Source organism: Microcebus murinus, chromosome 22, assembly GCF_040939455.1.
Source record: "Microcebus murinus isolate Inina chromosome 22, M.murinus_Inina_mat1.0, whole genome shotgun sequence".
Taxonomy (NCBI): Eukaryota; Metazoa; Chordata; class Mammalia; order Primates; family Cheirogaleidae; genus Microcebus; species Microcebus murinus.
This window is the reverse complement of record NC_134125.1, coordinates 22,125,114-22,142,188: the sequence shown is the minus strand read 5'-3', so window position 1 is coordinate 22,142,188 and position 17,075 is coordinate 22,125,114. Positions and strand designations below refer to the sequence as shown.

Here is a 17,075-nt window from a genome sequence, read left to right as displayed (position 1 = left end):
GAGCTGGAGTGCAGTGGTCGTTCACAGGAGTGTCAGAGTGCACTGCAGCCTCAAACTCCTGAGCTCGAGTGAGTTCACACTGGAACTGCAGGCTTACAACACTGCACCCAAGTAGTTCTAGGTCTTATATTTAAGTCTTTTATCCTTTTTGAGTTAATTTTTTAATGTGATACAACAGCAGCATCCAAGGTCATTATTTTGCATGTGGATGTCCAGTTTTCCCTGTATGTGTTGAAAAGATTGTCCTTTCTCTGTTGAATGGTCTCCTTGTACTTGTGGGAATCAATCTTGTTCCATTTAAATGACAGAGATGATATAACACGGCAGAATGTTGGAAAACAGAGGGAGGACAGTGATGATTCCCACCCTTCTCGCTATATGACTGTGATTAATCAAGAGCTTTTTTTTTTTTTTTATTTCGGCATATTATGGGGGTACAGATTTTAAGGTTTCAAGAAATGCCCATTTCCCCCCCTCCCTTCAAGAGCTTTCTTTTTCTTTTCTTTCTTTCTTTTTTTTTTTTTTTGAGACAGTCTCGCTTTGTTGCCCAGGCTAGAGTGAGTGCTGTGCGTCAGCCTAGCTCACAGCAACCTCAAACTCCTGAGCTCAAGAAATCCTACTGCCTCTGTCTCCCGAGTAGCTGGGACTACAGGCATGCGCCACCATGCCTGGCTGATTTTTTCTATATATATTAGTAGGCCAATTAATTTCTTTCTATTTATAGTAGAGACAGGGTCTCGCTCTTGCTCAGGCTGGTTTTGAACTCCTGACCTCGAGCAATCCGGTCACTTCAGCCTCCCAGAGTGCAAGGATTACAGGCGTGAGCCACCGCGCCAGCCAAGAGCTTTATTTTTCATGCATTCACTTCCTGTCTTTGTCTCTATTTTTAAGTTGATATAGCTGTTTTGCCTTTTTTTTTAACCTTGAGCAGGTGGAGTAGCTCTTTATTCAGAGTTGTAGAGGAATAAAGAACAGCAAGACTTTGGTACCTTAATACAACTTTTAATTTGCATTTCTTTAAATGCAAACTCTACCATAAACATTTTTTCATTTATTTATTCTCTGTTTATATTGGCTCATTTATGAAGTGTCAGTTGTGGATTTTTGCCCATTTATCGCTTATATGTTATATTCTTTTTTCCCCTTAGATATCTTTGAATACTATAAATAGTCATTTAAAGCTTTGTTTTTTAACAATTTAGATTCATACTTTTTAACTTTTTTTTTTTTTTTTTTTTGAGACAGAGTCTTCCTCTGTTGCCCAGGCTAGAGTGCTGTGGTGTCATCATAGCTCACTGCAACCTCAAACTCCTGGGCTCAAGCCATCCTTCTTTCTTGGCCTCCCGAGTAGGTGGGACTACAGGTATGCACCACCATGCCTGGCTAATTTTTTTCTGTTTTTAGTTGCCTGGCTAAGTTCTTTCTATTTTTAGTAGAGTCGGGGTCTTGCTCTTACTGAGGCTGGTCTCAAACTCCTGACCTCGAGCAATCCTCCCATCTCAGCCTCCCAGAGTGCTAGGATTAGAGGCATGAGCCACCATGCCCAGCCCATAGTTTTTAACTTTTGAGATCTTGAATACCTCTTAGAGTTGGACAGAAATTGTGGATTTTCTTCTTTTTTTTTTTTTAATAACAAAATAATACTTTCATTTCAGCATGCTAGAAAACATGATTAGTCAGATGCTTGTGCCTGTAGATGGGATCACCTTGAATATGACAGAATAAATGCAGACTGAACACCATGAATGATACTGCTGTCAGTCATACAGTTCTCCAAAATGGTGAATAACTTCTAGTAAACTCCAAACACAACAAAGTACAATCTATCTTCCATTTTCATGATATTTACATTCCTTAAAAACTCTGCACATTTTACAACCCTGCAGAATTACTTTTTTATATATATACAATACAGGCACAAGGATCAGATGATTATAACCAGTTTTTTCACCTATATAAATGTTCAGTAGGATATTTGAAAACTGTGTAGGATCAGGACAGTCTTGTGTGATACTGTCTTGCAACATGCAAGACATTGAGCATCCTTGGCCTCCCTTTCCCTCCACCCCCTAGTCACTTGACAGCACAATTGCCCCAGTACATTTCCAAATTGCTCCCTAGGGATGGTGCCGCCCTGGTTGGTTGTCTGAAGGCTGTTCCTGCCTGCCAGCCTTACCTTGGGCTGTTCTCTCTCACCAGGCTCTCTAGCTGCCCTGGCCTTCCCAGTTTTTCTCTAGGCTAATCTCTTTCCTCCAGTACTTTTGTGTGCTCTTTTATTTGCACGAAAAACTGTCCACTTCGTGTCTTCATAACTCTTACCGAACATTTGGATCTCAGCATTCCCAAATCCCCAATATAATGTAATACTTTTGCTTTGTTTTCCACTGGACTCTGTACTTTTCTGCAGTGGGACTCATCACAGTTAGTGATCTCTACACAAGTTTTATTTTTGGCATGTCGGAGTGTGTTTATTGCCTGTCTCCCTCAACTCTCAGCTCCCTGAGGGCAGGGACCATAGCCATCTTGTCCCCCACTCATTTACCCAGTACTCACAAAGATGCCTGGAACTCAGCGTCCTTAAGAACTTACATGCCTGGCAAACGACACACATTTCTTAAGTAACTGAATGGATGATTGAGAGAGACAGCGTGTTCACTGAGGGGGAGGGCACGCTTTTTCCAGAGCAGATGGAGTTGAGCTGCAGCAGCCGGGCATGCAGGGTCCACCCGCTTCACTCAGGTTAGCGGCTGCAGAATGCATGCGTCTTCTCTCGGGGCAGGCCGGATTTTCTCCTTAAAAAAAAATATCCCCAAGCAGACTTTTGCTAGGGCCTCAAATCCCTCAAACCCATTTGCGTATTCTAGGTTAAGAACCACTGGATGAAGCTTTAAGTGGATGTTTTTCATGTGACGTTACTGTTTCACAAAATTATGTGGCTAGAAGGGATAGCTTGAAATCGTGCAGTCTTAGAAGCTGCTTGCTGAGCCTCTGGGGTTGGCGTGTCATCGTGTTCCTTTTAGTTCCATCTCGTCCTGCGTCGTCGTCAATTGCGCGGTTTGAAGAATGCTTGCTGGCTTCCAGGGTGCTTTCCCTCCTGTTGAGTCCTTGAGTCAGCCTGTGGCCTCCATCAGTGAGCAGAGGTGACTTTTGGAAGAGGAAGGGCTCTGGGGGCTCTCTGAGGGGAGGGGCTCAGGGACTGCTGAGAAGTAGAGGAGATTTTCCAGTAGTTTCTTCTCAGGAACTCATGGCGTCCTGGAAACGCCCTGGGTTCATGGCCAAGTGCACAGGCCTGGCTTTGGCCCTTGGTCTCAGGAGCAGGGCCATTGACACAGGGTCTTGCAGCTCAGATAGAGGATGCGGCCAAGCGTGCCTGCGGCAGTCGTGGGGCTTGCGTTCATGTGGCAGTTGTGATTTCAGATATATTGTCCATTTGTCCCCAGAAGTAAAAAATATCATTCAGCAACATAACGGCATATCACTCACTGCCTCATTTCCTCAAGTTGACAAATTTGTTTTGGCTCATGTCTCAAATTTCTGGTTACCAAATATCTGACTGAAAATATGCATTTTCTAGTTTATCCGTGGGTTTGTTTTTTTGTGTTCATTCTGGTAGTTGGGACCCAGACTGTTTTTCTGGGCAGATCTCTGAGGGGAAGGGTGGGCTGTGGGGTTTCTTACTGCCCATTTTGTGCCTCCCGGGACAGCTTTACCTTTGCCCCTCCCCCAGTCCTCTTAGCCAACAAGCGTTTCTGCCCCTTTCCTGTGTTCCCCACCTTCCTAGGTCCTTCCACAAAGCCAGCAGCCTTTGATGGACACTCGCCCCACTTTTTGCACTTAGTTGAGTCAGGTGGAGGTAACTTTTCCATGGGGAGGGGCTTGGCAGCAGGGGTGTCTGGCTGGGCCCTCCAGAAGGGGGTTGGGGCTGCTGTTGTGACCAAACCTGCCCCTTGTCCAAGAGCCTGAGCTGCGCCCAGTCTAGGTGGCCCGGAGGTCCTTCGTATTGCTTCTGCCCCATGGATCCAAGTCTCAGGGGATCTGGTCCAGGCCAGGGCTATTTTAATCCTTAGGGGCCACCACACACCTGGCTGCAGCCCAGAGGCAAGGGCGATTATATCCAAAACACATCTGGCTGGGGAACCCGGGAGCAGGTCCTCCTGGACCGACAATTTGGAGGACATCTGCCCCAGCCCAAGGGGCAGCCCTTGCTCAGCAGGTGTCTCTTTTTCCAAAGGTAGGCTGGCCTCCTGGTCTGGCTGGGGCTGAGAGCCTTGCTTCTGGAAGAGCATGAGTTTCTCCTTCCTTGCTATTCAGCCTGTTATTATAAATTTACAACTATTCTGAGTCAGAGCTTGTACCTTGTGGGACATGTCATTATGGAATGAAGACTTTTTATCTTCACTGGATGCAAAATGATAAGTGTCAGGTGAGGGGAGAGGGACATTCATCTCTCAGAAGAGTGGATCAAAAAGATGACCCTTTCTTTAGTCCAGATCAGGATGGGGAAGACAATGGTGCTTTCACAATAGAGATGCTTTTTTGTAGCTTTCCCTGTTTCTTATTTGCTCTGTAAAACGGAGGGCAAGGAGTTCTCGGGGCAGCATCTGAGGCTAACTTAAGCCCTTGAGTGAAGCTCTCAGGCTGCTACTCCTGAAATATGCCTGTCGCTCCCACGAGCTGCTAGAAGATAAAGTAGAGAGGAGGAGGGCCCTGCTCAGAGGAGGGTACTTCTGAACTAGAAGGATAGAAGGTTATGTAGCTGTCTTGTGACGACAGACTTCAAGTGTGTTGGGGAAGGGTACCACTGTGCAGTGTGGTGACTCCTGGGTTTTCCTATTAAGGTGTGGGTGATCTGAGTTCCACACAGGCTGAAATCTGGTGACACACTCCTCTTGGACTCTAGCATGTCTGAGCTGGGAGGCATCCTTTCTTCCTTTTTTTTTTTTTTTTTTTTGAGACAGAGTCTCACTCTGTTGCCCAGGCTAGAGTGCCATGGCTTCAGCCTAGCTCACAGCAACCTCAAACTCCTGGACTCAAGCCACCCTTCTGCCTCAGCCTCCCAAGTAGCTGAGACTACAGGGATGCGCCACCATGCCCGGCTAATTTTTTGTATGTTTTTAGTTGGCCAATTAATTTCTTTCTATTTTTAGTAGAGACAGGGTCTTGCTCTTGCTCAGGCTGGTCTTGAACTCCTGAGCTCAAACGATCCGCCCACCTCGGCCTCCCAGAGTGCTAGGATTACAGGCGTGAGCCTCTTCCTTGATCAGAGGACACAAGTGCCTGAGGTGGGAAGGCACACCCCAGTCCCCTGGGTCCTTCTCCCTCCTCCAGGACTCTCTGGCTCTTGCTGGTGACTATGGAGATGGGAGAGACCTGGCTGTAGAGCCAGCCTTGGTTGGCATCTGGCCTCTCCTGTCAGCCCCAAAGGTCTCTCTGTGAATACCAGCATGCGGCCAGAGCTGGGCACATAGCCACTTGATGCACCTGCGCTGAGTGGACAGGAAACAGGTGGGCAATGTTCAGTCTGGAGCTCCCATGTGTGAGGAGCCGCAGCGGGGCCACGGGGTACGCCCAGAGCAGGCCCCACATGTTCTGCCTCCCCTCAGGTCGGGAGATGTGCAGAATTTGGGCTTGGATTTTTCTCCTCATTAGTGATAGAATTTAGAGGGTTTTTCTGTGGTTTAGCAAAAGTCTTCCAATTTTTAAAATGGCAAGTGCTTTTGAATGGAGTAGAAAAGTTAAAAGAATAAGAGTTACCCATATATGTACCACCTTGATTGAGCAGTTAATGTTTTGTCATACTTGCTTTATTTCCATGTGTGTATATTTTACACTGAACCTTTTGTAAGGACATTATGGAACTTTACCTAAATATATCAGCATGCACCTGAGCACAATCACTGGTTTTGTTGTTTGTCGTTTGGCCTGGCCCTGGGGCTTGGGGAGCAGCCGTGCGGAAGGCTGGCCTTAGGAGCAGTAGGGCTTGCGGGGACACTTGCTCCTGCTATGGCACTGCTGCCTTGTTTCTAGCCTCAGTTTAGAAAGTTTCAAAGACATATGGTGCGTTATTCCAATTCATGAAAAAGAATGAAGACACCAGCCTGACTGTTCTCCCAGCAGCCAGCTTAGGCACAAGATAGGACCCTGTGTCTGTTCCTGTCCCCACACTCCATCTGGAGCCCCATTGGCCTGTGCACAGAGGGCTCCTCAGTGCTATGATGTACTTGACCATGTAATAGTATCATACATGTTCGGCACATTTTTAAACTATATGTAAATAGTATAGCTTTATTATTTTCATCTGTAAACAGGGCCGCTGTTAACTCCCTCATAAAGCTGTTAAATGAGAATGATATATGTGTAAATACCTGGTCCCATGCTGGCAGGGAGTAGAGATTTAGTAAGTACTATTTTACTTCTTACGTGATAGACGTGGAGAAAACTATTGTGGATGTTAAAATGGGCAAATAGTCAAGTTGGCAGGGAAGCAGATCCTCCTGCCTGCTTAGGTGCCACCTGAATCCCTGGAGTTGTTTCCTTACACTGCTGAAACTGGCCAGCAGGGGCCAGCTCTGTCCTCGGAATTGTGGGCTCATTCTAGGGCAGGAGGCCACCTCAGAGGTCCTCGGGGCCCCTCCTGCTGGGTTCACCAGGAACTGTGGCTCAGAGACACATAGTCACGCTCGGGTGCCCAGCTGTGCTGCAGCGAGGCCAGGCCGCAGGCCCCCATCCCAGCCTGTCCCTCCAGCCCTGCCTCCCCCCAGCCCAGATACAGCTCTGTGCAACAACCACTCGGGAGCTGCTTCCCCCGGCTTCAAGTGGCCGGCGTGTGGGAGAGTGGAGGACTGTGCCAGAAGGAGACATGGAACTAAAAACAAGGCTAACCTCCCGGGCAGGGGCGCCCAACTCAGATGCCCACAGCCCTGTGTGAAGCTGTCTGCTGGGCTTGCTCCGCCCGAAAGCCCTTTTTCTTTATTCTGTGTAGGACATACCCCTTTGGTGCCTGGGCAGGGCCCTTGAGGAGTTGCTGGAGAGGCTCTGTATGGGCCAGGGGCATCGGAGAAGTCAAGGACTGCCAAGAGCCATTCCTAAACCCGAGTGGGGAAGTTGGGGCAGGGCTGGGCGAACCTTGTGTAGGGAGAGACCCCTGAGAGCACTTTGTGCTTGTGGTGCTCCCTGCCTGGACTGCTGGGAGGCTGATGCCTGCCAGTGGTCCCTTGGGCCAGCAGTGAGACACCAGTCATCTTCCCCTGGGGACCTCTACCAGCCTGTAGGGAATTAGCTGAGGGCACCTGCCAGGGTATCTCATTCTTGGGTTGGATTCTGTTCCACAACCACCTTCTGTTCCCTGGCACAGAGCATCCATCCAGAGTTAGTGCATGAAATTCCTGCAGCTAGGACCTAGAGCCCTGGGGTGGGTTGGCTGAGGTGGGGAGGTCTCTGTCTGCAGGTGTCCTTGGAGCCTGCAGCGCCTCGCAGTGGCACTAGGTGGCACTCCTATCCATGGGCATCTTAACAGGGTAGGAGGAGTGGGAATTAAGGACTAAGTGGCCAGAAAGGCATTTTTCAAGGTGGGAAAGTAAATTTACCCCAGAAGGTTCCCCTCCTCAAGTAATTTATTTTTTAATTGTTTGAAATCCAGAAAGTGGAGGTCTGGTTGGAGGGCTAATCTCTGGGCAGACTGGTGGGCTGGTTTGTGGTTTCTAAACCAGTTCACCTTAGCGTGGCTGAATGGGAACGCTGGTGGGCGCTGCGCATGGGAGGGGGCCCGAGTGGCAGAGCTTGCTCAGCAGGCGGAAGCACAGTGCGCAGAGCCGGGGATTTCCGCCCATGACCTTTCTCTGCGGGTCTTGCTGGGGCTGGGTTTCCTTCTGTCCCCAGGGAGCCTGTGTGGCCTGGGCTGCAATACTGGAGGCCCTGGGGAAGTCAGGATGGTCTTCTGGGGTCTTGCCAGTTCTGGAATTTGGTGGTGCTAAGATGCTTTGTCAGCATCTTTCTGTGCTTTAACTCCTTTTTATCCTATTTCATGTTTGCTTAGAGCTTGGAGGTAAGAAGAGGCCTGAAGTGTCACCGGGGTTTAGGGAATGCTGGGGTCAATCCCAGCAAGTCCTAACTAAACCTCAGCCATAGGTTCTTGGCATCTTTGACTTTATAATGAAACCAATTTTTTTTTTTTTTTTTTTTTTTTTTTGAGACAGAGTCTCACTCTGTTGCCCAGGCTAGAGTGAGTGCCGTGGCGTCAGCCTAGCTCACAGCAACCTCAAACTCCTGGCTCAAGCAATCCTCCTGCCTCAGCCTCCCAAGTAGCTGGGACTACAGGCATTCGCCACCATGCCCGGCTAATTTTTTGTATATATTAGTTGGCCAATTAATTTCTTTCTATTTATAGTAGAGACGGGGTCTCGCTCTTGCTCAGGCTGGTTTCGAACCCCTGACCTCGAGCAATCCGCCCGCCTCGGCCTCCCAGAGAGCTAGGATTACAGGCGTGAGCCACCGCGCCCAGCCTAATGAAACCAATTTTATCATAAGCTAAAGAAGAGTTAAGCTGCCATGGCATATATTTCTGGTCACAAAAACATCACCAAACTTCTAAGTAAAGACCCCAAACCTTTCTAATATTAAAAATTGAAATAAGTGTGAGCTATATATACACTTAAGAAAGATTAATAAAAGCAAGGTAATTATTTACCTGCTTATTCCAGGGTCGAGGGTGGCCAGAACCTGTCCTCCAGGATAGAGTGCACGGTGGGAACCCACCCTGGGCAGGACACCATCCCATCGCCGGGCGCGCTCACATCCCCTGGGACATGTCTGACTCACCAGCGAACCTGTGCGTAGCTTTGGGAGGCAGAGGGAAACCAGAATTCCTGGAGAAAGCCCACGTAGACATGAAGAAAGGGTGCAGACTCCACACAGACAGGAGCCCCAGCTGGGAATCGCTGTCACCCCCCCCATCAGTGTTATGATGAAACGATGTTTTTCAGGGACCTGCCGTAGTGATGTCTGTCGTGGGCTCAGGATGGGAGGATAGGAGGGCAGCCTGTGTGTCGGATATTCTCAGCCCTGCACCAAAACTTGAGGCTCTGGGCTAGAACTGTACCTTGCTCACCCTGCCTCCCTGTTCCGAGGGTGCACAGTAGGTGTGGAATATCGTGGGGATCCATGACCTGTCATCTTCCCCTTGCTGCATCGAGGGTCCAGGGCTTGTCACACAGCACTTGCTTGGGTTGGATCCGGGTAAGGAGGACAGGTGTGGGGCTGTCTGCACAGTGTTGTGGCCTATTCCAGGCTGCCCTGGCCCACCAGCCCCATCTCTTCGCAAGCCCTGTAGGCACTCTCCTCCTGTTCCAAATGATGACAATTGTTTTAGAAACAGAATTCTCAGTGGTCAGAAGCTGGAGTTGTTCAGTGGCCCAGAGAAGACTGAGCCTTCTGAGGCCATCAGACCATCGTATGGGTGACGGATGGGAGGTGCTGAGTTGGTTGCACAGCTGTGAATGAGGCTTGTTGATTCCATACCCTTTCTTTGGTTGAAATGTGGCCCCTCAGGTCTTCTCCTTCCTCTGAAAAATGTTAAGCTGATTCATTGCATCCCATGTGGACTGAGTGCTTGCTGGGCGCCTGGCATGTGGCTGTGGCCGTTGGCTGCTGACCCTGCAGACTGGGGTCCTTCCATCTAGTGGAGTAGAAGGACACAGCACACATCATCCCTCGGGACCTTCACCCCAGCAGGGGGAAGCCTGTGTGCTCTGGGTGGCGCAGTGGGACCCTGTTCACGGCTGCTCTAATTCACGGTCTCCATCATTTTGGGGGTCAGGGCATTTTGTACGTCAGGGCGAGCCTGCCTGGAGGACAGCATGTGGGCTGGGGGTGTGGGAGAGATTGAGAACCCCGGTGGTGAGGTCAGCAGTACTGTGGTGGCCTGAGCCTGCCTGGCAGTGGGGGAGTGGTGAGGGAGGCAGAGGCTCCTGGAGGCCAGCCACAGGCTGAGGACAGACAGGCTGACAGATAGGACAGATGGGCCAGGGTATCTCTAAGGGCAGGAGCATCCCACGACAGTGCCCAGGCAGAGCTGGTCGCCCTGCCACCACTCTTCCCCTTCTTCCCTGGCCTTGGCCCCGCCTCTTAAAGGGGCCCTCAGTCTGGGCGGGTGGCCCGGCCTGGCTGGAGCTCAGAGAAAGCGGCGGCTTTAACGGTGGCCAGGGTCGGTCTCCTGCCCCCGCCCCGGCAGTCTGAGTGGCTGGAGCGTGAGCCCCGCCCACCCCAAGGCTCTGAGCCGGGCGCACCTCCCTGGGAGCTCGAGGCCAGGGGAGCCCGGAAGACGCGCTGGGACCCACCTGCCGGTGAGTGAGCTGAGAGCTGAGCAGACCAGACGGGGCCCTGGGCCTGGGAGCCACAGGTGACTTATCGGGGAGGCGCCCTGCCCTGCCTGTCCGGAGGACTGGACGCGGGGGGAGTGCCCTTTCTAGCTCATTCTGGGTGCGGGTTGGTTCTTTCACTGCTGGGAAGGATGTGACCCTCGGGGCCCGAGGAACCCACCCAGACAGTCTTGATCAAATTGTGGGCTTCTCCTGTCCCCAACATGGGTCACGGGGCCCAGGCTGCATGAGCTCACTTCCTTCCTCCCCAGCCTGCAGCATCCCCGGCTGCGCTGCGTGCGGGAAGTGAGGGAAATGCCGGCACAGCGTTGGCGTTGGCCGCAGGGAGCCCTGGGCTCAGCAGCGCCACTCTCGCCTGAGAGCTCCCATCTATGCTGTCCCTCAACGGGACAGGGTACCTGAGGGAGAGTGAAGCGCTTGTTCCTCAGTAGAGCCTCACTGTGTCACCACCTGAGGGCCGGGGAGGGGGTGGCAAGCTGCCTCTTTGTAGAGCTGTTTCCTCCAGGCACCAAAGGTCATCTGAGGGGAGGTTCCTCTTCTCTGGGTGATTAAGTGCAACCTGTCTCTTCCCTGTGCTCCTGGGTGCCTGGCCAGGCCGTTGTATTTGCTCCCTCTTCCCCTGCCCTCACTCCCCCCATGGCTCTCCCATTTTGCCCAGGGGAGTCCACTTTTCCAGTGCCCTGCTTGGGAAGTTGATCTGCTGCTAGCCCTGGGACACAGGGGAGGAAGGCGTGGTTGCCACTGGGCACAGCTGCCAGGTGCTGGGGAGAAAGCCAAGACCCTTGCCTCCAGGGGAGTACGCCCAGCCCAGGTTAGGCCACTGGACACATGATTTGGGGCCCTGGAGGTTTTTGCTAAGGCTTTAGGAGGGGTGACCCTGGCTCCTGGCGATTTCTACCAGAGAGCAGTTCCCACGGTGTCCCTGGCTGGACACGCAGAGCTACAAGGCCCCGTGTGCTTTGGGAGAGCTGGTTGGGGCTGCGGGTGGATGGTCTCATCTCTCCCTCACTGCCTGCCCTGCCTTGCCCAGGCTCAAAACAGACTCCAGGAGCACGAGCTCAGGCACACACATCTACACACATACACACGCACACACGCATGCTCTTGAGCCACAGACCCCTGGCACCTGACACCCCACACGCGCTCACAGGCGCCCACCCACACCGGTAGTAACTGCTGGCTGGCCTGGGTCCCTCCATGCGACTTCAGTTGGAATGTTCCATTCCACTGGGGGGAGCAGGTGCAGTGGACCTTGTCCTGGGTAGTGAGGGGTGGGTGGAGACATTGCTGTGCTGCTTGGGTGTGACCCCCCCCAGGTCAGCATGTCCTGACACAGGTGACCCCCTCCCCCACTGTGGTCCTGTTGGCTGTTGCTTCCTACTCCCAGGGCAGCCACTGCCCCCTTAGCTTGGGCTCCTCTTGCAGAACTGCGCCCAAGTCCCAGTTCTTTGCTCCTGCCCTGTGGTGGAGACCTCTGCCCTCCCAGGGTGTGGGTTTGCCTTTTTGGAAAGAGGTGTGGCATCAGGAGTCAGGTCTGGGGGCCAAGGAGGCTGTGTCAGGCTCTCGGGTCGGAGCGAGGGTTTCTGAGCAGAGTTGTTCTCGGCCGTGGTCACAGCTGTGCTCTGAGCCTCAAGGAGGGTGGGCAGGAGGAATTTTCTTCCCATTTTCTAGATGTGGGAACCCAGAGAAAACTTGTGGCTTGCCAAGGCCTTTCCTGGCTCTTGGGGTGGGGGTGGAAGAGAGCAGCTGGGGTTGCAGTGACCAGATTGTCCCCCACCACAGAGCCTTCTGAGTTCTCATGTTCCAGGTGACTGGTTCTTAGGACATGTAATGACTTTAAGGTCCTGCTAGTCACAGCCCAAAATTCAGCTCTGTGGAATGTCTTTGACTCTCAGGAGGGAGGAAAGGTGTCAGCCCTTCCTTGTTTCGGGGCATCCTCCCTGCACATTCCTCATCCAGGGCCGAGGTTCCGGGTTACCCTTAGGGAGCCAGGGAGGGTGAAATCTCTGGCTTGGGGGGCAGGGGTTGTCACAGGTGGAGGGTGAATGGGGCTTCGAAGTGAGGAGGCCAGAAGCACTGCTGGCTGAGGAAGTGGCTCTGCCTGTGGGAAGTGGTAAGGCAGCGACCTCTAGGGGCCCCCTTCCCTCCATCCTGCAGCTCTCAGTTGGACAGGCAGTGCCCAGCCTGTTTGCTGGGTGGTAGCAAAATTCTTCTGCCTGGGGACATTTGGGGCCCACAGATGGTGATCTGTAGAAACCCTGACACCCTGGTCTGGACCCCTTGATTTAGAAGATGATAACAGTGATAAAGATGGGACCTGAGGGTAAGGGCCCCCTGGCCTGGGGTACGTGCAGGGTTGGGTGCCTGGCCTAGCCCCTCATGGGGGTTCTTAGTGTCTCTCCAGGGAAGCGGCTCCTTGGGCTGGTCCCCTTGAGCTTCCTCCATGGCAGGAAGGAGGAGCCAGGCCCCTGCCCCAGTGGGCGTCCAGCCTTGAGTCCTCCGCAGGGCCTCAGTAGGACTGCAGGTCTAAACCGGCCCCTTGTAGTGTTGTGGGAGAATGAAGCACCAAGGTTCAAGCAGGAATCTGCTTTGAGAACCCATAATTTTTTGCCAAGGTGGGTTTGTCTGGGCTTGTGCCTTTCTGCCACAATCAGGGCCGCAGTGGTCACGTCCAGGTGGCAGGACAATGGGAAATTGGTAGGAGGCAGGGCTCTCGAGATCCCCTCTTCTCTCCCTCCCCACAAGGCCACAGCCATACTTGCTGCCCCTTGAATTGGTGTGAGCTCAGTTCCTGGTCTGTGCTTTGTCAAGCAGGAAAAGAGCTGCTGCTTTGGGCATAGGCACTGGGCTCAGCCCCTGACTGCTTGTCACCCCGCTGGGCCTGTTTCCCTGGCAGGAGGCCAGTGGCCAGGGGGGGTGGGAAGTGCTCAGTGTGTAGGTGGGATGGTTGGAACAATCCGACCATTGAGGATGGGAAGGTGGCGGGAGGCCGGGCATGAGCCTGGGGCAGAAGCCGGGGTGTCCATGGAGCCGTGGGCCTGGCCCTTGGGACGGGATGGGCCGGGCCGGGCTTCCCACGCCTCTCTCCTGGTGCCGGCATCTTCCTGAGGGAGAAGGCTTGTGTGAATCTGTTGGGAGGGTGGGTCCCTCCCGTCTCGCCCAACCTGCAGTGAGCTTTCCTTTCATCAAGGAGAGAGGGACCTGGACAACTTGGTCTGGGATGGGCCAGGCCTTGCCTCTTGCTCCATCAGGAAGACAAACCCACACTGCGTTAGACCTTAGTCGCCTGTTGTCCCAGGTACCAGGGCTGGAATCTTCACCCCTGTGGCTGAGGAGCATTTGCCAGGGTGTCCAGTGTTCGTCTTTGTGTGGCTAGGGCCACGTCAGAGTTGGCCTCGTGCTTTGTCACAGTGCATTGGCTGTGGCTGTGGGTCCTTGCCTGGCCTATTCTGTGCCTTCAGTGCAGTTCTTGGGCTGTGTTTGTTCATCTAAAGATGGCGACAGGCCCCTGCCCCCCTCCAGAGCTGTGCTTTAGGGTCAGAGGCCAGGAGCAGTGGGCTCTGGTCAGCCCATGTCATCCCCGGCCCTGGAGGGCCTTGATTGCCGTGGGCTGAGATAGTGGCAGCTGTGGAATGTTTGCTGTCCTTCCCTGTCATCTGCAGGCGGAGGTGGATGGCTTTGTAGAGGCTAAGTGTGTCCTCCCAGCCGGCCAGGGGCCCTGGCCAAAGTGCTTTTCTGAATCAGGCAGGAAAATGGGAAACTGGTTCAGTCTTCAGGGCCCAGCCCCAGCCCCAGGCTGGTTTACTCAGAGGTCACCCAGTGCACAGCTTCAGAGGGGGCCAGGCGGGGTCAGAGCTAGGTATTGGGGGCTCCAAAGCCAGGAGGGGTGTGGAGAGCTGGCGCAGCTAAGATACCGCAGCCGTCCCAGCTGCGCCTCTCCCTGCTTCCCGCTCTTCTCATTCCTCAGGTGCTACTTTGTAACGTGAATTGAAAATGGGTCAGGTCCTGGCGAGGGAGGGGCTGCAGACAGGCTGACGCTGTGCTCTCCGGCCCTGGAGCACAGGGCTCAGGTTCCCATCTTGTGTTCTTGGAACCAAGAGGTGCCCTGGAGGCCTGGCAGTGGCGTCTGGTCCCCTCCCTGCCATGGCTCACTGGAGTGGGCAGCCTGGGCGCCTTGCCCACCTGCCACCCCCCGGCCAAGCTGCGGAAGTGGATGCCAAGGCAGGCTGGCTCGAACATGGCAGGCAGCCAGGCCTGGGGACGGTGCAGAGTGGGCTGAGTGATGGGGCTTTTGCCCCAGGCTGCAGACCCTGAGCAGGTGGCCTGAGCAGGTGTGTGACTAGTGCCTGTCTGTTTGCAATAGCCCTGACCCTCTAACTGCGCCCCGTGAGCCACCAAGACTGAACCAGGGTGGGGAAGCGGCACCACCAGCCACCAAGCCAGCCTTGCGGAGGCAGAGCCCCTGGAGCAGTGACAACGTGGGAGATCTTCTGGCGCGGGGGAAGGGGAGGAAAGAGGAAAACAAAGGCGAGCAGCCTAGTGCTGCCCTCCCTGCGCCTGCCTGCGATGTGTCAGTCGGAGGCGCGGCGAGGACCAGAGCTCCGTGCCGTGAAATGGTGAGATGCTGCCCACTGTGTCCTAACCCCACTGTGTACCCCACCATAACCTCCGGAAGGTCAGAGTTCACATCCAGCGGCCCCAAAGTGGAGGTAGTGGCAGGGTGTTCCGGGGGCTAGCCCCCGAGGCTGGAGGGGCCAAGCTTGAGGGACTGGAGAGCCTGCTTCAGGTACCTGCAGTTTCTGCCCCCAGGAGCGCCCCGTGGGGGGTGGCGACAGTGGGCTTCAAGACACAAGTCTGACGTTTCTTCCTCTGGTGCTCCTGGGCTCCCCCTGGCACCCCCAGATCTCTGCCTCCTGGGAGAGGCTTCCCCATACCCCTTGTGCTAGCCTGAGGGTGCAGCTCTTCTGGGATTGGTCCCCACTCTCTGCAGTGAGCAGGGTGGGTGGGGAAGCCCTAGGAGAGCAGTCATTTGTCTCTCCTTGGCCTCTGCCATCTTCCCAGACCGTTTAAACAGGCAGGCTTGATGGGAGAGAAGGCGGCATCTGGGGACCTGTGGGGACGTGTCTGGGGCGCTGAGCCCTGCCTTGCACTGCAGCTGACCTCTGTCTGCTCTGCTCTCACTATCAGCTGAGACGCCTCTTTGTCCCTGGGTTTGCTTAGCAACCGAGAGACAGAGGATCCAGCTTCTCTTGAGAGCACGGTTCCAGATGGCAGCCGTAGATTATCTAGTCGAAGGCAGTCACTTTGTAGATAAGGAAACTGAGTCTGGGCATATTCTCAGGTTGGGTGGCAACTTGCTCTCCTGATGGCTACACTGGGGCCTCAGGAGCATTTTCCAGGGCCTCCTCATGGGACAGTGCACCAGGTCTAGGGCCTGGTTTGGGCTCCAGAGGCCAGGGTTCTGGTAGCGAGGCCCATCCCAGCCTCTGTGACTCCCGTGAAGCTGAGCCTGTGCTGAACACTGGATCTGTGCTGGGAGGGTTGGGGAGAGGCCACCCCCTTTGCTGAAAGGAGGGCCGGGTCAGGGGTGTGGCCCCAGCAGAGCAGGGCGGGGAGGTGCTGGAGAGCCTGACCGGCTGCGGGTGACGGCCTGTTGCTGTCGGGGGTGTGTCTGAGTGCTTCCTTCCAGATCTTGTCCGGCCCAGTCCCTTAATTTAGTAGATGAAGAAATAAGAGGCCTAGAGCCATGAAGAGAGGCTCCTGGTCCTGCAGAGGGATGGTAGTGAGAGTTTCGCTGCCCGGGCGCAGCTCTGCAGTGCTGTGTGCCGCCAGGGCTCAGGGCCGAGCTGGCCGCGGAGGCTGGGGCGCGAGGCAGGCTGTGCCTTCCCCTGCTGGGCCCAGGCGGGCTTGGCCCTGGAGGCCCTCGCTGGGGCCCCTTCCTGCTCTGAAGCTGCGCCATCTGAGCAGTGCCCAGGAGCTGGGCCTCACTCCTCTGTCTTGGCTGCCCCTGCATTCCCAGTCCTCCCAGCTGCTGGCAGGTGGGAGAGACTGGGAGGGGAGTCTACCAGCTGGGGACAGCCAAGCCCTGGGCTCAGAATGGGGTTGGGACGTGGTGCAGCCAGTGCTTGTAGGACTCTGTCACCCCACTGGCAAGGCAGCTGGTGTAGGGGGGCGGGCGGACAGGAGGGGCCCTCCTGGGTCCCCCCAGATTGTGGCCACTGACCCTGGCTGTGCGTGGTCGTGTGCCCCACAGGTTGCAGTTCCCCCAGCTGGCCCTGAGGCGGAGGCTGGGGCAGTTGAGCTGTATGTCCAGACCCGCCCTGATACTGCGCTCCTGGCCCCTGACTGTCCTCTACTACCTCCTGCCCTTTGGTGCCCTCAGCCCGCTCAGCCGGGTGGGATGGAGGCCCGTGAGCAGGGTAAGTATGCACGGCCCCAGCCCTCCCCCAGGGTGGGCCTGAGGCATAGGCAGCACTGAGGAAACGAGTTGTCAGTGACAGAGGTGGTGGCTGCGTCCTTGTGGGTGGGTGTCAGAGGGGTCATTGGGAGGCCACGGCAGCTTTTGAGAAGGTAAGGCTTGTTGGTGGCCATGCAGGCCACAAAGAAGTGACTGTGAGGACTCGCCGTGCACTGCCTGCTCTCCTTGCCTGTCATTCTGGGGCTCTGGTCCTGGAAGGAACCCACGCTGGGGATTCAGAG

At 54.5% G+C, this 17,075-nt stretch overlaps 1 protein-coding gene across 4 annotated transcripts in view; it reads left to right on the top strand.

Moving 5' to 3' along the window:
• The window catches only part of PISD (phosphatidylserine decarboxylase), a 45,433-nt gene that overhangs the window by 24,244 nt on the left and 4,114 nt on the right, over positions 1-17,075 (top strand). The window contains exons 1-3 of one of the 4 annotated variants that reach the window (XM_012763987.3): positions 9,669-10,340; positions 14,740-14,992; positions 16,630-16,795. The exons of 1 other annotated variant lie outside the window; for it this stretch is intronic. In XM_012763987.3, coding sequence (XP_012619441.2) covers positions 14,943-14,992; positions 16,630-16,795 — 216 coding nt within the window. In that variant the 5' untranslated portion in view covers positions 9,669-10,340; positions 14,740-14,942. Of the gene's footprint in view, positions 1-9,668; positions 10,397-14,739; positions 14,993-16,629; positions 16,796-17,075 lie in introns of those variants that run through there. 2 more of the 4 variants (XM_012763989.3, XM_012763990.2) reach the window with 2 other exon arrangements.